This window comes from Seriola lalandi, unplaced genomic scaffold (genome assembly GCF_002814215.2).
Source record: "Seriola lalandi dorsalis isolate HSWRI2012SDOR001 ecotype SW California unplaced genomic scaffold, Sedor1 jcf7180002054924, whole genome shotgun sequence".
Taxonomy (NCBI): domain Eukaryota; kingdom Metazoa; phylum Chordata; class Actinopteri; order Carangiformes; family Carangidae; genus Seriola; species Seriola lalandi.
Genome location: NW_019525476.1, coordinates 219,849 through 237,330, shown reverse-complemented (window position 1 = coordinate 237,330; position 17,482 = coordinate 219,849). Strand labels below are relative to the sequence as shown.

General features: G+C 37.6%; 2 protein-coding genes across 6 annotated transcripts in view; both read left to right on the top strand.

Moving 5' to 3' along the window:
• The window catches only part of plch1 (phospholipase C, eta 1), a 59,294-nt gene extending 53,560 nt beyond the window's left edge, over positions 1-5,734 (top strand). For 4 of the 5 annotated variants that reach the window (XM_023431528.2, XM_087169984.1, XM_023431529.2 and 1 more), the window contains 3 exons: positions 16-75; positions 593-980; positions 1,820-5,734. In XM_023431528.2, coding sequence (XP_023287296.1) covers positions 16-75; positions 593-980; positions 1,820-4,569 — 3,198 coding nt within the window. In that variant the 3' untranslated portion in view covers positions 4,570-5,734. The remainder of the gene's footprint in view (positions 1-15; positions 76-592; positions 981-1,819) is intronic. The other variant, XM_023431531.2, reaches the window with a different exon arrangement.
• A 1,969-nt stretch (positions 5,735-7,703) lies between these two features.
• Positions 7,704-17,482, top strand: part of LOC111673680 (extracellular calcium-sensing receptor-like) — a 23,326-nt gene continuing 13,547 nt past the window's right edge. The window contains exons 1-10 of the mRNA XM_087169955.1: positions 7,704-7,957; positions 8,200-8,435; positions 8,550-8,641; positions 8,771-8,917; positions 9,401-9,934; positions 10,068-10,277; positions 10,385-10,508; positions 10,613-10,806; positions 10,893-11,030; positions 11,573-11,859. Of these exons, the coding sequence (XP_087026081.1) occupies positions 7,704-7,957; positions 8,200-8,435; positions 8,550-8,641; positions 8,771-8,917; positions 9,401-9,934; positions 10,068-10,277; positions 10,385-10,508; positions 10,613-10,806; positions 10,893-11,030; positions 11,573-11,859 (2,216 nt within the window). The remainder of the gene's footprint in view (positions 7,958-8,199; positions 8,436-8,549; positions 8,642-8,770; positions 8,918-9,400; positions 9,935-10,067; positions 10,278-10,384; positions 10,509-10,612; positions 10,807-10,892; positions 11,031-11,572; positions 11,860-17,482) is intronic.

Below are 17,482 nucleotides of genomic sequence, written 5' to 3'. Positions count from 1 at the left end.
CCTCTGTCTTTCTAGTGGAGTCCTCTAGTCCTGAACCCCAGCTTTACCATAATGCACTTTCTAGGATCTAACAAGGTATCCTGATGCCCTATAGGCTCTGTGTGGTGCTGCATGAAACAGTAATGCATGATGCAAAAGTGCAGTTTGTGTTCAGCTGTATCTTCAATGACTTGTTTGTGTGTGACATTAAACCACTGAGTCATACAGTTTGTTTATAAGGTCCATTTTTATTTGGGATTCTTTTTTGCTTTTACAAGTCTTGTTGTCTCACTGTCAACAAGGGTGGAATAATTTACAGTTCAAGCATGCATAATCCACAACAGCTTCTTGCAGATTGTTTGCTGTGGTAATTTAAGGAGTAAGGGTGCCATCTATAGGCAATGCATGTAACAGCATGCAACTGTTACATTTGCTGTTAACTAAGTTCAATACATTGCATCTCTTTTCATTGTTTTTGTGAAAATTAACAATTCAAACTGTAATGTGTAAAAACTTGTCTTCAAAAATACATCTCTGTGTCTTTCTGAGAAGAACATTTCCTCTGCTCTTCTCCCCACTCATTTCCTTCTTGTTCCGTTCCTCCTGCCCTCAGGGTCATCAGCTGAGAGGTATCCGGGGTTTGTTTAACCGTTCCTCCAAGTCCTCTGTGGATACAAGCTCCGGTGGCCTTCGGAAACGCTCCCTCAGTGATCACCTCCTGCGGCGCACAGCCAGTGCCCCGGCAAAAGGACGGAAGAAGACCAAGATGGTGCTATCGGAGTCGGTGGCTTCGATATCAGACCAAAAGAACGGAACAGGTGCAGGAACGGGAAGAGAGGGCATGTCAGGGAAGGAAGGAGGGGTGGAGAAGCGTCTCCAGCCCCGAGCCCCCCTCATCCACAGACCTATCTCCATGCCCTTAGACAGGCTTCTGCAAGGGCAGCTATCCCTCTGTTCCCCAGACAAGGGACAGCATGATATGGGTGCAGACACTGTCATTGGTGGGTAACATATTTTGGTATTATGAAAATTACACCCAAATTACATCCATTCTAGCAAAAGAAATCTGTGCGATTGACAAATCATTATCAAATACTGGCACAAACCAAGTCTCAGTAATCTGTGCCATTAATTACACTCACTTTTGGCTTAGGGAACATTTTTACTCTTTTATCCAAGTAATTCAGTGCTACTTTTTTGTGATAAGATGCTTGTAGTTAACTTGTATTAAAGTAACATTTTGCCTTGAATTGCTTTGCTCACTGTTTGATACAAGATATAACTTTTTTCTAATTTCTCGTCTTTGCTTTACTTATCCTACTAAACTCATGGTTAATGTACATGAGCCTACTCCCCACCTGATACCTTAACATGCTTTTTCTGTCCCATCTTCATTTGTTGTGCTTCTTTATAGTAGAGAACTGACTAGGATGTTCCAGCAGGTAATCTAAAATACCTATTGTCTGAAGGTTGCATCGTTCAAAAACATATCAGTATTGCGTCCACCCAGTGTATTTTGTTTGAAAGTGGTTTGAGAAATATATTGCTGTGTCATTTGAATCCCATTTGACCAATCCAATTCCATTTGACCATCTCTTTCCTAATCCGATGTTCGCAAATGTGGATTCTTCCTTTTTTTAAACCTCCACAGCCTCATTTTCCAGCTTCCCCTTCACGGTTGTATTTGGTGATCCATTTGTCTGTGTATTGCTATTGCCTTGTATTGGCTGGACTGTTAATTGTTGTCATTTACTTGTTGATTGGCTTGGTGTTCAACATCATATGATACTATACAAGCCTGTCTTTATTAATCTTTGTGTTCAATCATCTGTGTCCACAGGAGTTTGCCCCCTCAACAGGCCCAGGTCTTCCTCTGTAGACCTTCTTGTCCAATCATCGTTTTCTGTTGAACCAAGTGTCACTTCCCCTTCTAAGACATACAGGAATAAAGAATTTGGCCAATCAGAGGAGGCTTCTTATCTGGTTATTGGTGGAGGAGACGTAAGAAAAGAAGAAGACTATGCTAACTACCATTCAGAAGACAATGGAGTCAACAAATCAAAGAACATCTCCACAGGAAAAGAGAAAAACGGTTTAGTCTCACCTTCCGTGAACAACAAGATGCAATCAGATAAACCCGAGACATCATCCAACAGCACAACATTCACAGTTGCACCATCAGTCTCCTCATCCTCCTCTTCTGCCCCCTCCTCTGTGGTCCCTCTTTCTCCTGTCAGTATGGACTGTGATCTGAAGAGTCCCAGCTCTTTGCATGACAGCACCATCTCCAGACTCATTGATGCTGTGTCCTTAGGCAATGAGCAGGACACACGTGGCTCCATTTCTGCTCTTATTGGCCAATTTGAAACCACCATTGACCAAAATGATTTCACAACATTATCTCATGATCACACTCCTTCCCATCACTCAAACTTCAGACCTACCACCCCTAAAGTGCTGCAAGATTTAAGGTCTCCTCTCAAGAACAACACAGCCTCTCATAATAGGAAACAACTGATAAGTCCCCAACAGGTAGCTCAAATAACAAATCATGTAAATGATCAAATCCTTTCACCGTGCAAGATTTCTCAGACAGATATACCTGCATCAGCCGTCTTCTCCAGCCCAGAAACTGCTGAGCTTGAGGAGGTGTACACCATTCTGGATGAGGAGGTGCTGTTGCCTGTATCGGTGTACAACCTGAGGAAAAAGACAGTCCATGTTCAGGCAGACACCATGGAGAGCATGCCCTCAAACAGCTTGGGCTTGTCTTCAGCAAAAGTGGTTCAGGGTTTAGGAAGGGGGCACAACGTGGGTTGGAATGATATGCTCAGAAAGAGGGGTGGAAGTGAAGAAACTGAGGAGGCAGAGGAAAGAGTATATGAGGAAGTGTATGATCCCCCAGCACCTGTACCTGAGATACCTGAGATAGAATGGAATACTTCTAAAAGGTACATGAGCTCCTCGGTAAACAGCAGTTTTCAGTTTATCCATAACTCAGTTAAAAATGCTTTTGCAGAAGTAGAAATTAATGTTGATGAGGACCCACTGGATATGATGATGACCTCGCCAAGACATGGCAGCCAATGGGAGGGGCTCATAAGTCCAACCAAACGCCATGCTATCTACCAAAACCATGAATCCACTCCCAAATACTCCCAACAAAAGCAGCCTTCGTCATACCGTGATCAGTACCCATCACATGCATCTCCTGTAGCACTTTCACAGTGTCCCTCCCCAATGAATCAACCTTCCTATCAGCTATCTAATCACCACCATCACCAGAACAACTCCCAGCCTTCACCGTTCCACAGACCTGTCAACTGTAGACCCTCCAACCCTAGTCCGCAGTGTCAGAACAGCTTCTCCGTTCCTCAGGGCATTTCTAAGGCCCTTAACAACAGCAGAGACTCCAGTACTTCCTATACACAACAGTGGAGCCATAGTGGCAGCCAGATTCTAAACAGGTCTCATCAAAACAGGCTAGGGTATAAACAGATGGAGAGGGAGCAAGTGAGGTGTTTCCACGAAGGTTTCTCCTCTTCTGAAAGCCTCCCTGGTCAATCTGCTGGCTCTATAAACATCTGTAGAGACAGAGGACTATATTCCCCTTCTTCAGACTGTGATGCAGTGTACAGCCACCTGGACTATGACTGCATTACGCCCTCATCAGAGCCCTCAGATCCTCAAAACAACCAGCCACACAGCCAGAGTCAAACACAATCACACACCCCGAAGCAGTCGTGCAACCAAAATGTTTCCCTAATCAATTGTAGGCACCAGTCACAGCCTGAAACAGCAGTTTCACTGCACTCAAATTTAAGGCCTTTATCAACTCGTCCCCAGTCTGCTCCCACAGACTCCACAGCCCCCAGCCAATGTAAGTCCAAGTCCTTGGGAGACCTGACCTCTGAAGACATATCATGCAACTTCCAGAGCAAATACCACATCATTAGTCGCAGTTTCATCACTCCCCATATGAGGAAGCAAAAGAGGATGGGCACTATGGGGGAAGTTACTTTCCAATCACAGTCTTGTGACCCACTTACAGAACAGCTACGTAAACTGGTCAGTCTGGAGGGGGATGACAGTGACAGAGATAGGTCCCAGTCTCCTCAGTTGCATCATGAAGCAAAATCCCCACTGTCACAGCCCCATGCAACAAGTACAGCTCCTGTTATTCCCAGGGATACAGAAGATTCCCCTCCACTCCTTACCCGTCGCCTATCTTCTCGGAGTCAAAGTCGAGTGCGTCACATTAACAGCCGTGCCCGTGAAAGGCAGCAAGAGGCTTTAAAGCCCCGGGCAGGTGTGGTGATCAACGGTACCACTGGCATCGGTGGAGTGGTTTTGAGGAATAAACCAGCTTCACAGAATCCGCCAGCTAACAGACACTCAACTGGTTCTTACATAGCAGGCTACCTTGGTCAGCTGGAGGACAGGGGACTTCCTGAAGGAGCATGCACATCATTACATTATGGAAATGGGGATCATCATGGAGATCGGTACTATACCGATGACTCTCTTCCAAATGCAAACTCCACCCACTCTGAGTCAGAGCCTGAGGTCTACTTCCTTCTCAGGCTGTAGCTCTGATCACAACCTAAAATGAGATTAAGAATCAAACACTCTTTTTTGAGGAAATATAGACTTGCTATTTGTTCCCAAGTCCGCAGACCAGTAGGCTTCCCCTATAACCGTTAAACAAATCTTATTCTGGGCTATTTCTAGATAAAGTTATGGTTCTGTACAATATCAGTGAAACATCACATATAATCCATGGTTGGATCTGACAGCATGAATTTCCTGTATGAAATTTCCACTATTCAATAGTGAATGGTCTTTCTAGTCTGGAGGTGTATTGTCTATATCCTACTTAATGTATAAATGTACTTGGGAACTTTGATTCTCTCCAAATGGCTTCCTAGACTGATTGTACAGATACTTGTTATCTTTGTCCCTGTGATGTACTGTCCAAATTGCGTACATTAACTATGAAGCAAAAAAGAAAAAGAAAAAAAGAATTGGGTTTCAAGCAGAGAGGGAATGTCTTTCATTGTATCATCTGAATGTTTAGTATAATCAAACAGCTACTTTTAATAGATGGGATTCATCTTTTCAAAGATCAAATGTAAGTCTTCCTTCTGTTTTAAGTGGTATTTCTTTATTTGTGTTGTGTGTAAATATTCTTGTCATTGTTTTTAATCCGAGATGGATTTTAGTTGAGAACCAATTCTAACTGTACATTTATGTTTGTGCATGTTACCCGTGAACATGTCAAGCATGACTATGCACCAGTTTGTACAATAGATGTTGCATCACCCAACAATACTTGCACACAACAAATAGTTGCATTGTACACAAATGGAGGACATAGGCTTGTTTGTAACGGGTGCAATACAGTACATAAACCTCTGTGCTTGGACTCGTTGCTCTCTATGATTTGTAGAATTTGAAAAAATGATTGCAAATTTTAAAGATTTGGAGTTTAAAGGTTTTTATTTTTATAATTGCTTTGATACAGACTGCAAAAATAATCTCTTGTTGGTTCTGGTTATTTTATTTTGTATAACTTAATGAAATGGAAAAAGCAGATTGATAACGACAAAGGGCCAGGCTGAGGAGGGGAGGGTGGCAAAGGGTGAAATTATTATTTCAGTGTTACACCATCCTTTTTTTTCTTTGTATTGTTGCTCATCGGAGGACTGTGAGCATTTTCCTACCAATGCAATAAAATATTGAAATATTTGATTTCAAACAATTGCCTGTTTATTTCCTGTTTTACTCAAAATGCTACATAGCAATCAAAAATGCAGCTCAAGCTCAAAATCTATTCATTATTAAGTCACAAACAGCCTCATCTTTTCCCATATGGCAACTTAAACATAATGGGATGTAATTGCTCATGAAATTACTGTGTAATAGAGCTAGCAAACAGCACACCTGTTGCTCTGGGTATACAATTCCCCACAGTGGTTACAAACTAGACTGTCACACTTAGTTAAGTCTAATGGATAAATCACAATACAATATTCCTTGGAAATCTCAAAGGAAAGAACTTGTGCAGCTGGACAATCACTTTCATGTTTGATCTCCACTTTTCAACTCATTAAGATTAGAGTTAAGTAGTAGTAAAGTTAAGTATTTCACTAACTTGTCCTGAGGTACAGTATCTCATTTACTTTGGGTCATTCAAGTCATGCACCATTATATCCAGAGGTGGGTAGTAACAATTAGGTTCTTGTTGGAGTAGCTTTACATACCCCTTTACTCATACTTGGAGTAGATTTTAAAGCAAAATCCTCACTTTTACCCCTGGACATTTGGATACATCCATCATGCTACTTTTATTTAGGCTGTTTATTATTTTATTAATTCACGCACATTATCTTAAGAGGTTGGTTGTCTGCTGGCGCTCTCTGTTATCCTACCACAACCATGCCCCCTCATGACCCTGAGCAAGGCCAGGGGCGTTCAGATGCACACAGCACACAGGAAAAGAGATGCCACCACTCCAAGACACAAGGCCTCTAACCTGATGCTATTAAAAATGAGCCAGAAGACTTTAAAATCTCAGGCAAAGCTATCAGTGAAGAATTTCAAGGCAGTTATAGCAAAGTAATTATTAAAACTTTCAGCTGTACAATTAGTGTGGTTACACTCAAACAAGCAAAACACTAACTGTAAGTGACCAAACTTAACAAAACAATAAAAAATAGAAAACTAAAATAAATACAATACCCTACACAAAACAATAATGGCCTGAAATCACCAACACTTATTTGCAACTTAAGAAAATTCAACTTCACTTATTTTATTTCTTATGCAAATTAGAAATAAAATGAATGAAATAGACGTCAGATACATGATTGCCAACTCACAACGCACACTCACATTCATACAACTAAAAAGGCTCAGGCTAAAAGGGCCTAATTTAGGTCGGCCCACAGCAAATGAAAATAACTATGGCAGACATGAAAAGACCAAACAATCTGAAACGAAGCCAGCTTTAACTAACACCAGCTATAGACAAAGCAGGAAACTTCGCTCTTGTATTATAGTATCTATAGGCTCTTATATTTTAGGCTTATATAAAGTGTGCATGGAAAAATCAACTAATCCTACAAGTACATGAGATTTTGAATTAATATAAGAAACACAGAGTACACACATAACATCCACCCTCCACTGTGAGCTTCATGCAGACAAATCACTTGCTTGCACTCATTTGTTTTTCCACCATCACTCTAGAGAGGAATAATTTTGAGTTGCGTGCTGCTTGTGTCATCAGTTTTACTTCCTTGTAAAGGGCTTTACACCTATTATAAATACTCACATCAACACTTCACTTGCGCAGAGTGGGAGGGGGGGTATGTTAGATACCATTTTCAGACTTAACAATTTACTTTGTGAAAGGAGATTTTTACTCTTATCTAATCTTGTTCGTTCTTTTTGCAGGTAGCTGACATGGCATTATGATGTTACATTTGGACATGTGGAATTTAATGAGATTTGCCTTTGCTAACAGGAACTGTTGAACATTGTCTGTGTTGTATATGCATTTTTTCCTAACTTAATGCACTCTATTGTCCAGTTTGATGAAGCAGGTTTGAGGTGAATTGTGTTTTACACAGACTGAATCTATTGCATTTCTGCCTTATCTATATTATGCCATTCAGATAACAGTTACCAAAATATTTTGAATGTCCAGAACGGCTGCATCCATGTCTTGGTTGCCCTGGCTCCTCACGCAGTGGCCCTCCTCAGCTATCTCCCTGCTGCTTCTCAGTGTAGTGGGCAGGCAGACTGGAGTGGAGGTGGTTCAGGCGGTAGTGTGCTCCCGGTGGGGTGCACCAAACAACAAGAGCCTCTGGCAGGATGGAGATGTGGTTATCGGTGGAATTTTTAATCTGTATTACATACCTTCACCTGTAGAGAAGGACTTCATCAAGCTGCCACATTATGAACCTTGCACTGGGTATTCACATGCACTCTGTTTTTATACATGATGTCTTGTGGTTATTATATTGTGCATATCATGACAGTTTATAATATACTTATTCTAATAGATTTATATGTAAAACATTTATGTTTATATGTATGACATTTTTTTTATATCTGGTGTTTTTATATTAATTGATTGTTGATTATTTTTACCTTTCACTGACTGATATTGTAGGTTGTCTCATTCACTCTTCCTTTCTTCTCCTGTGGTCTCAGGTTAGATCTGGAGTCATTAAAATATATGTATGCCATGGCATTTGCAGTGGAAGAAATCAATCGTAACAGCACCCTGCTGCCAGGAGTGAAGCTGGGCTACCGTATAGTTGATGGCTGTAGCCGATACCCCTGGGCTCTGCAAGTTGCACTGTCACTGGTTGGAGGAGACGAACGCAGCTGCAGCTTAACAGCCTCTATGCCTCATTCTGCATCTTATGAACAATCAGGAGAAACAAGTATGGTATATATAACAAGTATATAACAAGTATAATTTACTATGCATTTAACATTTACTATATCCATGATTATAGTATTAAAAGACTGGTTTATATGTCTAATGCTGTCCTCAGGTAGTCAGCCTATTCCTTTGCTCATTGGTGCTTCCTCATCTACAACAGGCATAATTCTGTCCAGGATCCTGGGACCTCTCTCTGTACCAGTTGTGAGTTTCATTACCTTAGGAAATGAACCTGTGAAGAGCTGTTTTTTATAGTCCACATCAAGAGGCCGATACGTTTTTTAAAAACATTTTGAAAAAAAGATAATAATTTCTGAAATGTCTTTTCCTCAGATCAGCTACATGGCTAGCTGCCCCTGTCTTAGTGACAGGCTCAAGTTTCCTAACTTCTTCAGAACAATCCCCAGTGATATTTACCAAGCACGGGCCATGGCACGCCTGGCCATACGCTTCCACTGGACTTGGATTGGAGCTGTGCTCGTAAACAATGACTATGGTCATTTGGCAATACAGGTGTATGTTTTTGTTTTATATATGTCACCTTCATATAAAGTACAAATATATATATATATATATATATATATATATATATTCTGTATATATATACATACACACACATAAATATGTGGACATATTTGTTGTTTTGACCTCCATATTTCAGGTATTTCAGGAAGAGGTTCAAGGGAAAGGGGTGTGCTTGGAATTCATAGAGACTGTTCACAGAGAAACTATTATGAGAGATGCCAGACGGACAGCACTCAAAATTCAAGCTTCCACTGCAAGGGTGATTCTGATCTTTTGCTGGTATACAGATGCAAAGAAAATATTTCTGGAACTGGCCAAAATAAATGTGAGAAACTGGCATGAAAATGTATATATACTGAAGATAAGACAAATCTCATGACATCAAAGTGTCAGGTCTTTTCATAGTTTATTTATTTGAAGAGTGTCCTCTTACTGTAGGTGACTGACAGACAGTTTCTGGCCAGTGAGGCCTGGAGTACCAGTGATGATCTTCTCCAAGATCTTGCCATCTCAAAGGTGGCAAGTGGTGTTCTTGGTGTGGCCATTAAAAGTTCAACAATACCTGGATTTGAGAGTTATCTCAGAAATTTGCATCCAGTTCGTCGTCCTGATGATGAATTCTTAAGAGAATTCTGGGAGAAGGAGTTTGGCTGCAGTCCAGGGGACACACCTTCGTTTTCATATTTCTCTTCACCACTCAAAGCAAAGTCTGACCATCCTTCAGATGTTTCATCTCTTGCCAAGGAATCACTTCAGAAAGCATCTCTACTCCCATGCAGTGGCACAGAGTCCTTGGACGGAGTGCAGCATCCTTTTACTGATACCTCCCAGCTAAGGGTGGCATATAATGTTTACCTTGCTGTTTATGCTGCAGCCCATGCTCTTCACAGTCTTCTCTCCTGCCCTAACAGAGACAGCCCTCTGAGAAACATCTCCACTTGCTCCTCTCCAAACCACATCAAGCCCATAGAGGTAAAGATGTTCATCACTGTTTCATCTTATCCACAAGAATTCTTAAAATGTTGTTAAACTGAATGCTTTAAGTGCATTTTTATACATAGTTTTTTGAAATGCCAACTGTTTCTTAAACATTTGTTGCTTTCAGCTGTTGCAGCAATTGAACAAAGTGAATGTCACCACACCACAAGGGGAAATGTTTTATTTTCAAGGAGCCGACATTCCAGCACAGTATGACCTTGTTAACTGGCAGAACACTCCTGAGGGGCCACTGAAACTTGTTTTGATTGGTCGTGTGGATGGGTTTGATGTGCACCTTAACGAATCAGCTATTCAGTGGAGCACAGGATCCAGTCAGGTAGTCAGATCAACAAATCGTACCAAGCCACTTAGACATTTGCTGTTGAAATAGATGTCAGTTCAGCTGATTGTGGATTGGAGATTGTTATTTGGCTCTTTGTTTAGGTTCCTGTTTCAGTGTGCAGTGAGAGCTGCCCCCCAGGTACCCGGATGGCAACCAGGAAAGGGGAACCTGTCTGCTGCTTTGACTGTATCCCATGTGCTGAAGGGGAGATTAGCAATAAAACTGGTGAGGACATTACTCCATAACATCAAAGAAACTCATGATTGCAACCTTAATTTTCCCCTTTGTGTTTTATTTTCTCCCCTCCATCCTCTTTCTTCCTCTTCCAGGTTCCCCCCACTGTGAGCGTTGTCCATCTGCGTTCTGGTCCAATGCTAAACGAACTGTCTGCATCCCTCGCCAGCTGGACTTCCTTTCCTTCAATGAAACTTTGGGCATTACTCTGACTACAGCAGCTGTATCTGGTGCCACAGTGACAACAGCTGTGTTTGTTGTTTTTGTTTGCTACCGTCAAACACCAATGGTAAGAACCAAGCTTTATGTAACAGTTTATTGTATCAGTTCTTTCTTTCACATTTCTTTCCTTCTGTTAATATGATTCACCTATAGGTGCGAGCCAACAACTCAGAACTGAGCTTTTTGCTTCTTCTGTCACTGAAGCTCTGCTTCCTGTGCTCGCTGGTGTTCATCGGTCGTCCATCAGTCTGGGCTTGTCGGTTCCAGCAAGCAGCTTTTGGGATCAGTTTTGTACTCTGTGTTTCCTGCCTCCTGGTAAAAACCATGGTGGTTCTGGTTGTTTTTCGCTCAGCTCGGCCTGGTGCTGAAGCCTTGATGAAGTGGTTTGGTCCAGGCCAGCAAAGAGGAAGTGTCTGCCTCTTTACCTGTATACAGGTGTGAATTTTGTTTTGTTGATTAAACTGAGAACATTTGGTCACATTTAATAGTACAGCCTGAATTTTTCAATTAATTACTTTTGTGAATCAGGAACCAATAAAGAACGTACTAGTTGCTACTAGTACTTAAATGTAGGTAGAGTGGAGGAAAACATGACTCATGATATAATTTATTTTGTCCCTCTCCTCTGAAATGCCCAGTTGTTACTAATACTCTTCCTCTGTGCCTACCTTTCAGTATCATTAGAAACTGCTAAGTGTTTTATTGGTACTTAATACACCAAAGTTACACTGTAAATTGCAGGTTGTATTAAAAAGTGTTACTGAACCTTTGATTTTATATTTATGAGCAACTCAACTTAATATTGAATAATAATTTGTTTACTGTTCATACAGGTTATCATCTGTGCCATATGGCTGTCTCTCAGCCCCCCTGTGCCTCAACAAGATCTTGGTTTTCAAGGGTCAAAGGTCACCCTGAAGTGTGCCATGGCGTCTGTGGTTGGCTTCTCTCTTGTACTGGGTTATATTGGCTTTCTGGCCTGCACCTGCCTTCTCCTGGCATTTCTTGCTCGAAAACTCCCTGACAACTTCAATGAGGCAAAACTGATCACGTTCAGCATGCTGATCTTCTGTGCTGTCTGGGTGGCCTTTGTCCCAGCTTACGTTAGCTCTCCTGGGAAGTATGTTGTTGCTGTGGAAATTTTTGCCATTCTTGCCTCTAGCTATGGTTTACTGCTCTGCATTTTTGCCCCAAAATGTTTCATTATTCTTTTGAGGCCAGAGAAAAACACTAAGAAATATTTGATGGCTAGATAGTTTTTGTTGCCACAGCATATATCCATATGTGTACAACTTTTCAACTGTATGTGTTATGTCAATTTGTTTTATTTAAGTAATGGTCATTCTTACTATGCCACTCATAATTGAAGCTTTTAGTTGTAGCTGAATAACTATGAATGTGTCTGCTGTACTTAGACATCATTAATTCATATTATAACATTATCCATTGAAGAAAGAACAGAAATAAATGCAATACTGCTCCCTAAAAAATTCATTAACTTTGTATTAATGTGGTTAATTGTTCTCTTTGCCTGTGTTTTGTTAAATACTGTACATCCAATAAATTAAGCTCTCAACCAGTTTCTTGGAAAATTACATTACATTAGATAAAGTATTCATGCTGTTTTTATCACACTATATATATATGCATTTATTCAAAGTAAATAATAAAGATTTTGCACTTTCTTGGTGGGTCAGTGTGATATAGATGTGTGTCAGTGTCATATGTTTTGTGTTTACATACTTAAAACAAGCATAATTCAGGGCTCAGAATGACTCATCACAATGGTTAATGTAGATATGAAATAACAGCAGTGAGAGACATATTAAAATCTGCAACCCATTAATTATACGCTAAACACTTAAAAGATGGGCTGATGTAGTGTTTGCAAGGACTGACAGCATGGACAGTGATTTGTTTAAACTGCATGTACCCAATAATGACCACTAGATGGAAGTATTACCCCATCTAATAGTGCTCTGATGTTTCTCTCTGTGTCAACAATGTTGTGCAGCTGTGAAACATGTTATACTTTCCCTACTTGTATTCTTTAATAATAACATACAGCAAGGCTGGCCCAAGGCTAAAGCGGAAGCATAACCGTGGCTGCTAGCGGGCCCCCAAGAGCGCTTTTCTTTTAAACACTACGACAGCCAGCATTCTAGCACCCCATGTTTTACTATACTATGAATTATGACAATTTTATACCATACTATTTTATGATGTTTTTATGCATTACTATTATATACGTCCTTTTTTTTTAAAAGGTTGGCACAGCAATACAGTGGTTAGAACTTTCACCTCTCAGTGCATATGTTGTGGGTTCAAGTCCTGGTTGGGACCTTTCTTTGTGGTTATTCTATTACTAAATTTTTATGACTTACTATACTGTGACATTTTTTGACATTTTTATGCCTTACTATGCTATGATGTTTTTTTGACAATTTTTTGCCTTACTATACTACCACTTTTTTATGGCTTACTATACTATGACTTTTTTATGGCTTACTATACCATGTTGTTTTTATGCCTTACTATACTATGACATTTTTACACATCTTTTTGTCTGACCATACTATGACATTTTATGCCGTTTTATAGTATGACATTTTCATGCATTACTACAATTAACCTTTAACATGGAGGCACAGCAATACAGGGGTTGGAACTTTTGCCTCTCAGTGCGAAGATTATGTATTCAATCCTGATTTGTTTTTTGTCATTTTCTTTCCTTACTATAATGTGACGTTTTTTGGCAATATTATGCCTTACTATATTATGATGTTTTCATTCCAACTTTACTATGATATTTCTATCCTTTACTATAATGTGACTTTTTGATAAGGAGACACAGCAGAACAGTGGTTAGAACTGCTGCTTCCCAGTGTGATGATGATGAACTGCGTTTTAATCCTAGTTGGGACTTTTCTATATGGTGTAGGAAGTCTTTCTTTGCATTACTATATAATGCCTTATTCTACTACAACGTGTTTTGACACTTTTTTTACTGTAAATAATATGATGTTTTTTCGCATTTCTATGCCTAACTATACTATGACGTTTTTTTGACAATTCTTATGCCTGACTATACTATGAACCTTTATGTCATAGTATACTATGATATTTTTAGATAATTTTGTGCCTAACTTACTATGACGTTTTTTGATATTTTTTGACTTTCAATAATATGTCGCTTTTATGCCATACTATAGTATGAGTTTTTTGACATTTGTATGACTTTCTATATTATGACGTTTTATGCCATAGTTTACTATTACATTTTTAGGCAATTTTATGCAGTACTATATTGTGAAGTTTTTTGACAATATTATGCCTTACTATACTATGATGTCCTTTTATATTTTTGACTTGAAACAATATGACGCTTTTATGGCTTAATACACTATGACAGTTTTTAATATACTTTGACTTAAAATAATATGATGCTTTAATGCCTTAGTATATTATGACGTTTTTTGAAAATTTTTTGCCGTACTATACTATGACGTTTTTATGCCTTATTATACTATGATGTTTTTTTGATATTTTTTGACTTAAAATAACATGAAGTGTTTTCACATTTATATGCCTAACTATACTATGACATTTTAAGGCAATTTTTTGCTTTACTATAAGACATTTTTTGACATTTTCATGACTTTCTATTTTATGACGTTTTTTGACAGTTTTTTGCCTTACTATACTATGACTTTTTTGACAATATTATGCCTTACTATAATATGATGTCTTTTGATATTTTTTTATTTTAAATAATACAACACTTTAATGCCTTAATATACCAAGACATTTTTTGACATTTTATGAAATTTTATTCTATGATGTTTTTTGCCAATTTTTTGGCTTCCTATGCTATGACTTTTTTTTTTTTTTTTGACTTAAGATGATATGACGTTTTTCCCCATTTATATGTCTAACCATACTATGAGGTTTTATGCCATATTATACTATGACATTTCTTGGCAATTTTGTACCTTACTATACTATGAGTTTTTTGACATTTTTATGACTTTCTATACTATGACATTTGTATATAACAATATGCTATGATGTTCTCAAATTTCACTAAAATTCATAACTTTACTGAGGAGGCATAGCAGCACAGTGGTTAGATCTCTTGCTTCCTGATACAAAGGTACTGGGTTCAATTCCTCGTTGACACTTATCTATACATTGTAGGAAGTTTTTCTTTGCATTACTATGTAATTCCTTATTCTACTACGAAAATTGTAAGGTTTACAATACTATGATGTTTAATGATATTTTCATATGTCATTTCTTGTACTTTAAATAATATGGCGTATTTTATGATGCTTTTATGCCTCACTAAACTATAACGTTTTTTGACATTTTTATGACGTGCTATACTATGACGTTTTTTGACAATATTATGCCTTAGGATACTATGACGTTTTTTGATATTTTTTTACTTAAAACAATATGACGCTTTAATACCTTACTATACTATGACGGTTTTTGAAATTTTTATGACTTTCTATACTCTGACTTTTTTTTGACAATTTTTTTCCTTACTATATTAGGACTTTTTTTTAGTATTTTTTGACTTAAACCAAGATGACGTTTTTCCCCATTTATATGTCTAACTATACTATGACATTGTATGCCATATTATACTATGACATTTTTAGGCAATTTTATGCCTTACTACACTATGCTGTTTTTGACAATATTATGCATTACTATAATATGATGTCTTTTGATATTTTTTGACGTGAAATGATATGGCGCTTTTATGACTTACTATACTATGACGTCTTTACGCATTACATTACTATGACGTTTTTATGCCTTACTATACTTTGACGTTTTTTGATATATTTTGACTTATAATGATATGACGTTTTTTGACAATTTTTGCCTTACTATACTGTGACAGTTTTTGATATTTTTTGATTTAAACTAATATGACGTTTTTTCCCATTTAAATGCCCTACTATACTATGAGGTTTTATGTCATAGTATACTATAACATTTTAAGGCAATTTAATGCCTTACTATACTATGCCTTTTTTTGATATTTTTTAATTTTAAATAATACAACGCTTTAATGCCTTAATATACTACAACATTTTTGAAATTTTTATGCCTTACTATACTATGACGTCTTTATGCCTTAATATATTATGATGTTTTTTTTATGTTTTTTTAATTGAAATGATAAGACGTTTTTTCACATTTATCTGCCTAAATATACTATGAGATTTTATGCCATAGTATATGAAAAATTACATTTTTAGGCAATTTAATGCTATGACCATTTTTGATATTTTTTTACTTTAAATAATACGCTTTAATTCCTTAATATACTATGACGTTTTTTTGACATTTTATGAATTTCTATTCCAAAACGTTTTTTGACTATTTTTTGCCTTACTATACTATGACTTTTTTTTTTTTTTACATTTTTTGACTTAAAATCATATGAACTTTATTCCCATTTACTGTATATTATGGCATAAAATGTCATAAATACATTATAGTATGGCAAGGCATCAAATGAAATAGTATTGTAAGGCATAAAAAGGCCAAAAAACATCATAGTATGTTAAAGAATAAGACAATATAGGATATCAAGGCATAATAATGCAAAAAAAACATCATAGTATACTATGTCATAAAAATATCAAAAAACGTTATAGTATAGTAGAGAATAAGATTATATAGGATAGGGAGGCATAATAATGCCAAAAAACGTCATAGTATAGTATGTCATAAAAATATCAAAAAACGTCATAGTATAGTATGGCATAAAACGTCAAAAAAACATCATATTATATTAAGGCATTAAATGTCATAAAAACGTCATAGTATAGTAGAGAATAAGATTACATAGGATAGGAGGGCATAAAAATGCCAAAATACGTCATAGTATAGTATGACATAAAACGTCAAAAAAACATCATATTGTATTAAGGCATTAAATGTCATAAAAACGTCATAGTATGGCAAGGCATCAAATGAAATAGTATTGTAAGGCATAATAATGCCAGAAAACGTCATAGTATTGTATGTCATAAAAATATCAAAAAACGTCATAGTATAGAATGGCATAAAATTTAAAAAAAAACATCACATTCGGGCATTGTGTGGCGTAGTGGTCTAAGCAGACGCCCCACGTGTAAAGGCTGAAGTCCTCGCTGCAGTCGGCCCTGGTTCGAGTCCCGCATCGGACGACCCTTTACTGCATGTCAATCCCCCTCTTTCTGCCTCCCCATTTCCTGTCTCTCTACTGTACTATCAAATAAAGGCATAAAAAAGCCCCCCCCCCAAAAAAAACATCATATTATATAAGGTCATAAAAACATCACAGTATGTTAGAGAATAAGACAATATAGCATACCTAGGCATAATAATGGCAAAAAACGTCATAGTATATTATGTCATGAAAATATCAAAAAACGACATAGTATAGTATGCCATAAAACCACAAAAAAACATCATATTATATTAAGGCATTAAATGTCATAAAAACGTCATAGTATGGCAAGGCATCAAATGAAATAGTATTGTAAGGCATAAAAAGGCCAAAAAACATCATAGTATGTTAGAGAATAAGACAATATAGGATATCAAGGCACAATAATGCAAAAAAACATCATAGTATAGTATGTCATAAAAATATCAAAAAACATTATAGTATAGTAGAGAATAAGATTATATAGGATAGGGAGTCATAATAATGCCAAAAAACGTCATAGTATATT